Raw genomic sequence first — 12,248 nt, 5'->3', positions numbered from 1 at the left:
TGAGCCTGCCACAGGAAATGTTAAGGGGGCGGGGCAGAAATTAAGTTTCTCCTCACGCGAAATAATCTGGTCTCTGTCTCCTTCCCTTTACCCCCCGCTTTCCCATCACAGCCGCGGGGCTGCAGAGCGAGCTCCCCGGGCAGTAACATGAGATGACGGACCCTCTTCTTTCTGCCCGCTGCCGGCAGTACTCAGCCTCCGCCTGCAGGAGGCGCAGGCCCCCAAGGGAGCAGGCGCTTGTGCCAGAGCGACGTTCTGGCCGCCACCTCTATGGTCCCTGCTGTGCGAGGGCCGGGCTGGTGCGCGCGCGACCGCCAGGGGCCGCTCTGGCCGCCGCCGTCTCCGCTGCTCTCGGCTCCCCCGAGCTGCGCTGCCTGGAGCCCGGGTGTCCGCCATATTGGTGTCCGCGCTGCCTGCCTGTGCAGCTGCTGCGCCGTGTCCCTCCATCTCGTCCCGGCCAGGCCGGGCCCGCGAAGCCGGCGCCGCAGGGCGGGAAGCGGGGCGAGGAGGCCGAGCGGGGCAGGGAGGAGACGGAAACGAGCGGGCCACGGGTCCCGCGCCCCCTGCGCCACCCGCCATGGCGAGGAGGCCCGGCGGACCCTGAGAGAGGCCAGCCCCCTCCCCGGCCCAGCCCAGCCGCCATCAGCGGAGACGAGCCGCCGGGCCCCCGCCTCTGCCTCAACATGGAGGCCGTGAAAGCCTTTAACAGCGAGGTCAGTAGCCGCTGCCGGGGATGGGCGCGGGGAGGGGGGGGAAGAGGCGCCCCTGGGCTTGGCCCCGGCCCCCTCCGCCTCCGCTGCGTGCGCGGCTCGCCCGGCCGCCACCCCCGTGGGGCTGTGCCTGGGCAGCGCGGGGAGGAATCGTCCCTCCCCGGCTTCGGGTGGGCTTCGGGCTCCCCCTCGGCGGCTGGGGGATCTCTCTGCCTTGGGGAGGAAGGACGGGGCATCTCCCCGGGTCTGACGGCAGGGGCGTGCCACTGCCAGGGAGAGGGCGCAGCGCGGAAATCCCGTCCTTGCCCACGGGGCTGGGGAGATGGACGGGGAGGGTCTGTGTGCAGGTGGGATGGGGAGAATGGAAGGGAGATTTCTCCGTGGGAGGGGGGATTTCTTTTCTGTGTCGGGGGGATGGTTGGTGGTGTCTAACTTCATGTGCTGTGGTGTTTGTACTAAGAGGGAACGGAATCCACCGGTTTCTCCAGGCCATGCAAGTCTCTCTCCTCCATTGAAGCTTTCGTGTTTCCTACCGCCCTTTCTGTCCGTTGTTACATACACATCCGCACACCTCAACACCCCTTAGACCGTGGCAATCAATTATTTTTTGTCAAGATCCAAATTTCAGGGTCAAGGTCTAGACTCCAGAGAAAATAATAAAAAAATACTAACAATGATAAAAAGTAAATAAAAAGATTTCGCTGTCCATTCAAAAGCATCCGGTGCTCTAGATTTGGCCCGCAGGCTGCCTATCGACTACCCCCACCTTAGACACTTTCAGGGATTCATTTTTTAATCAGGGAATAATCTGAAGATTCAGAGGGTTTTCTTGGTAACTGTGAAGTGGTATTTCTGCTGCAGTTAAACCAAGAACAAATTTCCCAATCTTTGTTTCATAGCACTTATGTGGGATATCAAGACAATGTCTACATTGGAAAAGGTCTCTAAATTGGCACCTGCAGTCAAGGTGTTGAAGCAGTATCTCAAGTTTTTCTTTGAGGCCAGTAGCTAAAGGTGCAGTTAAAGTGCAGGATCAGAGTCTGGGTCACCTTATTTTGCTCTTGGCCATTGCAGGAGTAGATAGTCAAGTTAAAAAGTTACATTTGTAATGAGGAAGGAAATTTGATTCCTGTTGTGAGGCCAACAGGAGATTTGATTATTCATATTGAAAGCTAATATGTGGTATTAGCTGTAATTTCCCATACCTGTTTACATACATGTAAGAAAAAAGTGTGTGTGTGTATGTAATGGTCTTTTAAGTCAGTGGCTCTCAACCTTTTCAGACTACTGTACCTCTTTCAGGAGTCTGATTTGTCTTGCGTACCCCCAAGTTTCACCTCACTTTAAAAACTACTTACACAATCAGACATAAAAATAAAGTCTCACAGCACACCATTATTGAAAAATTGCTTACTTTCTTATTTTTACCATATAATTATAAAATAAATTGATTGAAATATAAATATTGTACTTACATTTCTGTGTATAGTATATAGAGCAGTATAAACAAGTCATATGAAATTTTAGTTTGTACTGACTTCGCTAGTGCTTTTTCTGTAGCATGTTGTAAAATCAGGCAAATATTTAGCTGAGTTGATGTATCCCGTGGAAGACCTCTGCCTACCCCCAGAGGTACTCGTATCCCTGTTTGAGAAACACTGTTTTAAATTGTTCAGAGTGGTGTACTTTGCAATGAAAACTGCATATTAGAGCAGGAATAGTCCATTATTTTTTGTGAAGGTCCAAATTTCTTGGTTAAGGTATAGTCAAGGTCCAGATTCCAGAGAAAATAAAAATAATAATAATAAGTAAATAAAAAGATTTTGGGGTCTATTCAAATGCTCTGGTGGTACAGATTTGCCAGGATCTGCCTACTGACTCCCCTTGTATTAGAGCAGGGGTGGACAACTTGAGCCTGAGAAGGAACCAGAATTTACCAATGTACATTGCCAAAGAGCCACACTAATGTGTCAGCAGCCCCCCAGAAGCTCCTCCACCCTGCTCCCAGTGCTTCCCAACCAACGATCAGTGCCTCCCCTCCCTCCCTGCACCTCCCAATCAGCTGTTTCATGGTGTGCAGGAGGCTGAGGGGTGGGGGAGCGAGGGCACTGCAGGCTCAGGGGAGGGGGTGGGAAGGGGTGGAGTGGGGGCAGGCCCTGGGGTAGGGCCAGGGGTTGACCAGTGAGCACGCCTCCTACCTCCTGGCATATTGGAAAGTTGGTGCCTGTAGCTCCAACCCCAGAGTCGGTGCCTACACAAGGAGCCGCATATTGACTTTTGAAGAGCCGCATGTGGCTTCGGAGCCACAGGTTGGCCACCCCTGTATTAGATCCTGGAGCCTGTTGTCTCCTCCTGGTGTACGGCTAAGCTATGGGTTTATTTAGTGAAGTAATTTGATACTTTTTAAATACAAGTAACAATTAAATTTGGTTTACAGTAGAGTGGAGTGCCCAGCAGATTACCGCTACCAACTAAAATTAGAATATAGATTTTTTGCAAAGTAGTTAGATCAGTGGTTCTCAGCCAGGGGTATGTGTACCCCTGGGGGTAGGTAAAGGTCTTCCAGGGGGTACATTAGCTCATCTACATATTTCCCTACTTTTATAACAGGCTACGTAAAAAGCACTAGCGAAGTCAGTACAAACTAAAATTTCGTACAGACAATGTCTTGTTTAGACTGCTCTATACACTGAAATGTAAATACAGTATTTATATTCCAATTGATTTATTTTATAATTATATGGTAAAAATGAGAAAGCAAGCAATTTTTTAATAATAGTGTGCTGTGACACTTTTGTACACCTCTACCCCAATATAACATGACCTGATAGAACACAAATTCCGATATAATGCGGTAAAACGGCGCTCCAGGGGGGGCAGAGCCGCATGCTCCATGGATCAAAGCAAGTTCACTATAACGCGGTTTCACCTATAACGCAGTAAGATTTTTTGGTTCCTGAGGACAGCATTATATCAGAGTAGAGGTGTATTTTTATGTCTGATTATGTAAGTAGTTTTTAAGTGAGGTGAAACTTGGGGATATGCAAGACAAACTAGATTCCTGAAAGGGGTACAGTAGTCCGGAAAGGTTGAGACAACTGAGTTAGAGAATATGGGAAAAAATAGTTAGAAACAGTCAAACAAAATACATCTGATCTATGAGTATATTACCCATTACATAATGTAATGAACTTTAAATGGAGCAAATAGTTGTTTGACAATTGGGGTTGGGGAGAAATTTAAATCAGACACTAGAAATTGATTTCCAACTCAATTTGTAGTCAGACTATGTATGTGTGTTGTAGGATGGGAAAAAGAGCATTGTTGCCATAAGAACAGCGTTATATAAGAACACATTGATTTGGAATCGCTGCTCAAACACCCTTGGGACATATGAGCAAAAGTTTTCAATTTCATATTGAAAAACACAGAAACTCTACACAGCCAGCCAAATGAATACTCAAATATGGAGACTTTGCTTCACAAAGCTTCTGTCTATAGCTATAAAGATTTAAATTGAGGGCTCTTTTAGAAAAGAAAGGCATGGGACTAATGTGGGTTCTAAATTTAAAACTTTTGATGTAAAAGGGAATTTTGAGTGGACAAGAAATGAAGGATCAAGTCACAACATTTTAAATCAGTCGCCCCCCTCTGTTGTGAGCAGATATTGGTATTGGGGGTTGCTCAGTGATTTTTTTTCCTGTTACATTTTAAACTATGCTTTTATAATTGAGCTTCGGGCAACACTGATAAGGGTATTCAAAAATGTATTAATCAAAGCCCCGAACCTTGGAATGAACTATAGATGGGTGCAAAGCGCTTTGCATGATTTGGGCCTTGAACATACCCAATGCCAAAATCTGTGACTTTGGCCTCCCTCCCCTCTGCAGAATTTGGCACTGACTTCCTGTGCCTAAAGATCATGTGCTTTATAACTGGTTTTGAAGACACTTTTGGGAGGACTAATAAGGAACATCTAAAATACTTGAATTTAGAATCTGTAAGCAGTGCTGCATTACTTTTAACACCTAACTCCTTAATATTTGTGGTAATATACTAGTTAAATTTATTATACTTCACATTTAAAAAGTGCATTTTATTTATGTTTATATTTTAAGGTCACATTTATTTATTTTCCCATCATTGTGGTAGGTGTTTCTATTTTGGTCATATTGACTTAAAGTAGAGGCAGATGGGCAACTGATGCCATGGGCTAAAATTATAGAAGGATCTCAGAAATGCTTTCACTTCTGCAGTTTCGATAGTAACTTTACATTGGTTTATGTAACTTACTGGTTAAATTCTGGTGACAGCTCAGAAATAGCATTTAAACAAATGTAAAATATTAGGTCCACTGGTCTAACACTTTTTAGTTGTGTGGTGTGTTTTTTTTTTTTTTTTTTTTTTTTTAGGGAGCACTAAGTAAGATGCTGGGGAATGGTGAAGGAAATGCAGTCATCACACCATAATGATTATTTTTCAAAATCATCAACAAAATGCACACAGTGAATTCGTTGTTAATTACTTGCTAGTTAATCACTTGCCTGTATATAGCATTTTTGGTTCAGTACCTGTTGATAAATCTCTGGGTATGTTTCCTTAAACATGTATTTTCTTAGCTTTTTTGGTTTTTAGTGATGCAATGCTTTCTCCATGCTTTAGTTGGAGGTGTTAAGAACCCCTGCTTTTGCCATAAGTTTTCTCACATGATGGAGTCTTTCTTCTGTCAACACCTCCACTGCACCCTGGACTAGTCATGAGTTTTCTGCAGTGCTATTGTAATTAAAAAATAAAAATTCAGACCCTCCGCCCCCTCAGAATTTTAGAAAGATAAAAATCCCGTCCCAGCTTGACCTATTTCCATAAGCAGCTGCCAGATTATTTTTGGATGGTCTTTTAAGTATATTACACTAGAAAACTGAATGAATGCACATAAAACTGTGAAAACTTAAACCGTGAATTGAACTTTGCTGTACATTTAATGCTGAAGTCTAGAAATCACTAAAGTGGCTTGTTTACAAATGGAAGCCAAGTGATGGTGAAGAAACTTAAGTTAGAGCTTGAAAAATGCACTAAGTAGGGAATGATACAATGTATCGGGGAAGGGGAGCCAGTGGTGCCCATGGGCAGAGATAAACCTATAGACTTTTGAGAACTGTTTTTATGTGTGGGGAGGGAACAGGTTTGCTTCCCACCAAGACATTATTCTTAGACCCTGCTGCAGAGTTTAATCTTTTGACTTGATGCATCTGGCACATCTGGAGAATGCTTCCTTGGCTGCTGAGAAAGCAAGGAGTTCCACATTTCTCCCCTCAGTCTGCCTACTGTGAAAAGTTGAATTTACCACTCTTCTACATCCTCCGCTTTCTAGAGAGCGGAACTCCACTTTCTTCCAAACTGGTGTGTTTTGATCTTTTTTTGTCTTTTCTTCCTTGCCTCCCTCCTTTTGCCTTCTGCTGCTGCTCAGTTTTTTGTAGCAAAATGGGATTAAAGCTTTTGATCATTTTAGCTACTGATCCATAATCAGTAGAAAGAGTGAAAACAGTTAAATTCTTGTATATTTCATTGTTGAAAGATTGTGTGTCTGTTGTCCAAAGTTTCATCAGTCTCAGTCCTCTGCTGGTTGTAGGTGGTGTGGAAAAGGAACATCTTTTATCTCTCTCACCCCATTGCAGAGTGCTCCTTCAGTAGGAGAGGACAGTCTATCTCTCTGCTGTCCATAACTTTCACCTGAGGTGAACTGAAATGTAAAGAATATGATCAGTTTCACTCTTGCTGCTCAGAATACTAGGGGTAGCAGTAGCTACACAGATCAGATTTTTGGAAATGTCATTCTGCTGCCTCCGCAGCAGCAGCAGAGATGCATTGGCACTTGACCACTTTCCAGATAAACTTCCCAGGTTGTCATAGGGGGATGGGAGAGAAAAGCTATTTTTTCTTCAAGGTATAGTAAATGTTCAATTCTTCCACTCTCAGACCTGGTCTTGGTCTTCCATCTCTTTGTACTACCCATGATTACTTCAGGAGGTCTTACTTGTGTTCAGGACCTGCTGTTTTTTCTCTCTGAGAACAATGACAGTGGTATCATATCCAGTAATCAAAATGCCCATATAAAAAGTAAAGTATTATTTATTTAGAATAAAAGCATTTCAGAGAAAACAGATCCAAAAAACACAGTGCATGTGTGTCACAGTCTTGAACTTAGATAATAATTGTATGTGCATTATCTCCTTTTGCTCTGTGTGTGTATTCCTTCTCCATCTCTTTCCCTTACTCCTGAATTGCTTCTGTGCTGTTTTCTTCTGTGTGCAATGCTTCCGCAGTAGCACATGCAGGACAGCAGAGTTAATCTGAGATAATTCTACAGTTTTATTTAATAGCTTCTACTGCACCAGACAAAGTGTCCTGTGCATGAACAGTATGGGCCTCAGCTGCTGCTGAATTAGTTCTGATGTTCAGGAGCAGATATATTCTTGGTCCTTGCTAGTGCTGCTGACTAAGGAAGAAAAAGTTCTAATAGAAGAACGTATAAAATGTGGAGGAGATGAAAGGAGGAAAGAATTGCAGTATTCTCATGATACTACATAAAAATTAACACCCTGTAAAATGTTGCCCATTGCCTATCCATCTCATTGTGTTTGGTTTTCATAGTCTTTGTTTATTTTTAAATCTTTATGGACATAAATATCAACAAAATATTGGATATATTTGTTTTTTTCCTAATTGGGTATTTATTACGTTCCCAATTTTAATAAAACCTGAGATAGTCACCATATCAAGATCTTAAGAAATCTGAACTTCACTTTTTTCTTTCGGTTAAGTATTGTATTTGTGATGTCATTCACCCTAACAGAAACAAAGAAGTGTAAAATTCAGATTTCTGAGCCCCCAGGGAGGTGGTGTTAAAAATGCATTATTAATTAGTTTTTAAAATAGCATCAATGTATTATACCATTTCCTGTCTTGGAAACTTACAGACAGAATCTCTAACTTTGGCTGTTTTTGGCCTTTTTAAAAAAAAAAATGTTTGCCATTTACTGGGGTCCTTCCATAAAGAGTATGTTTGTGATGCTAAATCATAAGGAAGCAGTTTTGATGTTTGCTAGTGTCAGATAATAAAAAATAAGATATTTAACTGGCTTGGGCATTGTATGTACAGGATATTTTAGTCATTCATGACCATACAGTGGTGTAACTGCACCAGTGAAAACTCTTACTGTAAACTGACGCCAGTGTAAATATTGCTTAAAATTAGCATTTTAGATTGTTGATTTAAATCAGGATCCTCCATTTGTAATGAAATGAGGATGTCAAACAGCATCTAGTAGGGATAAACATTTTAAAATTAGCAGGCCTGGGTAACTTGCACCCAAGAGCCCTAAAAGAGTTGGGTGAAGAGATATCTGGCCTGCTGATAGATTTTAATAAATCTTGGAATACAAAGTAAATTCCAGAACATTAGAAGAGTGCGTAATGTGCCAGTATTCAAAAAGGGCACGAGGGATGACCCAGGCAATTAGCTAGACATCAGTCCCATGCAAAATTAATGGAAAAGCCAATATAGGATTCAATCTATAAAGAATGAAAAAATGAGAGTACAATTAACGCTAGCTACCATGATTTTTGGAAAGTAGATTTTGTCAAATAAACCTGACTTCATTTTTTTATGAGATTATCAGTTAGATGTAATATACTTAGACTATTGTAAAGAGTTTGGCTTAGTATCACATAACTTTCTGATTAAGAATGAACACTATATAATATCAAAGCACAAGTTCAAAGGATTGAGAACTGGCTAACAGAGATCTCAAAGAGAGTTATCAATAGGGAGGATCATCATTGAATGGGGATGTTTCTAGTAAAAGTCTGCAGGGATTGATAACAGGTCAGATGCTACTCAACATTTTTATTAATAGTATTTTTTAGTTTTAGTAAAAAAAATTACAGATAATACAGTTTCTGGATGAATCAAAGATAGTGATACAAAATAATGAGGAAAAGGCAGTCAGAGTGACTTGGATCGCTTGATAACCTGGGTTCATTCAAACAGTGTTTTTTAACACACACAAATACAAGGACAACATCAAGGACAGGACTGTCAAACTATTAAAAAATAATCACAATTGTGAGATTAAAAAAATTGTGATTAATCACAGTTTTAATTGCATTGATAAAACACCAATTTAAATTTATTATAAGTATTTTGGATGTTTTTCTACGTTTTCAAATATATTGATTTCAGTTACAGCACAGAATACAAAGTGGTATGTTGCTCACTATAATATTTTTAAATACAAATATTTGCACCGTAAAAAAGATAAAAGAAAAGAAATTAGTATTTTTCAGTTCACCACATACAGGTACCGTAGTGGAATCTCTTTATTGTGAAAGTGCAACTTAGAAATGAAATTTTTTTTTTTACATAACTGCACTCAAAAACAAAATAATGTGAAACTTTAGAGCCTACAAGTTGAAGCATGAAGGGACAGTTTTACATTGTTTTGTTTTTGAGTGTAGTTATGAAAAAATGTTTATCATATTTGGAACATAAATACCTTGCAATGCTGGCTACAACAGTGCCATGCAAGCGCCTGTTCTCACTATCAGGTGACATTGTAAATAAGATGTAGGCAGCATTATCTCCCATAAATGTAAACAAACTAGTTTGCTTTAGTGATTGGTTGAACAAAAAGTAGGACTGAGTGGACTTGTAGGTTCTAGAGTTTCCTCCTGGGGGAATTCTGCACCAAAAAAATTAAAAATTCTTTGCACAGTATTTTCAGATTCTGCAAAATTCTGCATATTTTGTCAATATAATGACACCAATTTCAATTATTTTTGGTCATTTATTTCAAAATACCTGTCTGCAAATGTGTCTGTAACAATACAGACAACAAAAAAGATTCAGGAAATATTTTTACAAATAGATTCCTTACTAGGCATATTAATATAGAACTCTGAGTAATAATTCATTTAAACTGTAATACAGAACTGTATTTCCTACACCCCTCAGAAGCCGTGCAAAGGCTTGGGGGAGTCAGGGGTAACGGAGGAACTGAGGGAGAGGGAAGTAATTGCTGGGAAGGAACCTGGGTATGAACTTGGAGGGTTGTAGGGTAGGGTAGGAAAAATATGGAACAGGTTTTTTTGGGGGGTGGAGGGGTGGGAAGGAATTGTTAGGGAGCTTCCCCCATGCAGACCCTGGCTGACCCCTAGCCTCTCACATTCAGTCAGGCACCATCTGTCCCTGTCTACATGTGCTCCTGCACCCTCATGTGTCCTTGCACCCCCGGTCTACATGTGTCCCTCACCCACTCCCCATCCCCATGTAGCCCTGCACCCCCTCCCTCTGTCCCCTTCTGTCTCTGTGCCCCCACTCAGCCATCCCCTATCCCTATGTGGCCCTGCACCTCCTCCCCTGTCCCAGTGTGGCCCTGCACCTCCACTCCCATTCAGTCCCTGCCCCAGTTTGTCCTTCCCCACTAGCCCTTGTGAAACTACTGTCTGGCCCCCCCAGCAGCCCCACGCTATCTGACCCTCACCCCCCCCCCCTCCCGTATCCCCCATCTCCTGACTGGTGCAGTGAGGGAGGCAGGCTCTTTCTCTTCCCTAGCTGGCCTGGACCTGCTGCTCTGTTCTATTGCCACAGTGCCCTCTGGTGGGCAAAAGGCGGAACTGCAGCAACTTTCTGGCAGAAGCTTTTTTTCCTGTGCAAAAAATTTAAGAAACACACTGCTAGTTAATTAAGCATGCACGCAGTGGCACAGAATTCCCTGGGAGTAAGTTTTACGTTGTTTTGGTTTTGAGTGTAGTTATGAAAAAAATAATTCTATATTTGTAAGTTGAACTTTTACAATAAAGAGATTGCACTATAGTACTTGTATGAGGGGAATTGAAAAATACCATTTATTTTATCTTTTTTCCGGTGCAAATATTTGTAATAAAAAATAATATAAAGTGAGCACCATGCACTTTGTATTGTGTTGTAATTGAAATCAACATATTTGAAAATGCAATAAAACCCAAAAATATTTATAATAAATTTAAATTGGTATTCTGTTATTGTTTAACAGTGCAATTAAAACTGCAATTAGTCATGACTATTTTTTAACCTAGTTAATTAGTTTTGTATTAATCGCTTGCGTTAACTGTGATTAATTGACAGCCCTAATATAGGAACAAAGACTGTAGACTGTTCCTACAGAATGGGGGACTATATCCTAGAAAACAGTAACTCTGAAAAGGATTTAGGAATCATAGTGAGAAAGCAACTCATTTTGAGCATGAACTGAACATGAGCTCTTGGTGCAATGCTTGGTGGCAAAAAAGGTTTAGTGTGAGCCTTGGATGTATAAACAGTGGAGTAGGGAAGATTATTTTCCCACTATATATGGCATTGGTGAGACTGAGAATACTGTATATAGTTCTCATGTCCACATTTTAAATTTTGAAAAATTGGAGAGGATGCAGAAACGAGCCACGAAAACTATTTGAGGGCTGGGATAAATGCCTTTACAGCAAGAGACTTAAAGAACTTAATCTATTTATGAGGGGGTAGCCATGTTAATCTGTATCCACAAAAACAACAAGGAGTCCAGTGGTACCTTAAAGACTAACAGATTTATTTGGGCATAAGCTTTCGTAGGTAAAAAACCTCACTTCTTCAAATATGTTGCATCTAAAGAAGTGAGGTTTTTTACCCATGAAAGCTTATGCCCAAATAAATCTATTAGTCTTAAAGTGCCACTGGACTCCTTGTTGTTTTAATTTATTTAGTTTATCAAAAAAGGAGACTTGAGCGATGACTTGATTACAGTGTGTACCTTCATGGGGAGAAAATACTGGTTACTAATTTGGTCTGAAGTCTAATAGAGAAAGGTATAACAAAAGCCAGTGGCTGCAAATTGAAGCCAAGCACATTCTAATTAGAAATTAGGCATTCATTTTCAATGGTGAGTTTGATTAACCATTGAACCAAACTACCAAGGAAATAGTGTGGTGTTCTGTGCCTTTTTGGAAGATATTCTTTAGCCAAACACAATTATTGAGCTCAATACAGAAGTAACTAGGTAAAAATCTATGGCCTATGAGATATAGGAGGTTAGATTAGATGATCTAATGGTCCTTTCTGGTCTTAAAAATCTATGAATGATTAAAATCGATTATTTAAATTGTCTTTATTTTGATCGACTCACCCTGAATTGTCCTGGTGCAGTTAATATGAACATGAAATCACTGAGTTGCACATTAAAATAAAAAATCCACACTCTTTGAAGCTGGGTAAACCAGAGTTCGTGCTACTTTTTAAAAAAATATATGGCCTTTTCAAATGCATGGTCAAAAAGATCCAGCGGGGAAGCTGCCAAACCGTGCTGCCTGAAAGGTTGGAGAGTGGTTTACAAGCTCTATATCAGAGGTTCCGAAACTTTTCTTATTGGGTACCCCTTTTCAGATCTTCAGCTGCCTGCGTACCCCTACCATTCTCATCGCTGATACGTTGTCTTGTTCTTAACAGTACCTCTCTTTAGCCATCTGTCC

The 12,248-nt window shown here is 41.2% G+C and overlaps 1 protein-coding gene across 6 annotated transcripts in view; it reads left to right on the top strand.

The window, feature by feature from the left end:
• Positions 1–12,248, top strand: part of SCAF8 (SR-related CTD associated factor 8) — a 156,685-nt gene that overhangs the window by 20,975 nt on the left and 123,462 nt on the right. For 4 of the 6 annotated variants that reach the window (XR_005595412.1, XM_039528211.1, XM_039528212.1 and 1 more), the window contains exon 1: positions 84–713. The exons of the other annotated variants lie outside the window; for them this stretch is intronic. Coding sequence is in view for 3 of the 4 variants with exons in the window: in XM_039528211.1 (XP_039384145.1) it covers positions 153–713 (561 nt within the window). In the remaining variant the exon portion in view is untranslated. Of the gene's footprint in view, positions 1–83; positions 714–12,248 lie in introns of those variants that run through there. 6 annotated transcript variants of the gene reach the window in all.

This window comes from Mauremys reevesii, linkage group 3 (genome assembly GCF_016161935.1).
Source record: "Mauremys reevesii isolate NIE-2019 linkage group 3, ASM1616193v1, whole genome shotgun sequence".
Lineage (NCBI taxonomy): Eukaryota > Metazoa > Chordata > Testudines > Geoemydidae > Mauremys > Mauremys reevesii.
This window is presented reverse-complemented; position numbering and strand designations above follow the sequence as displayed.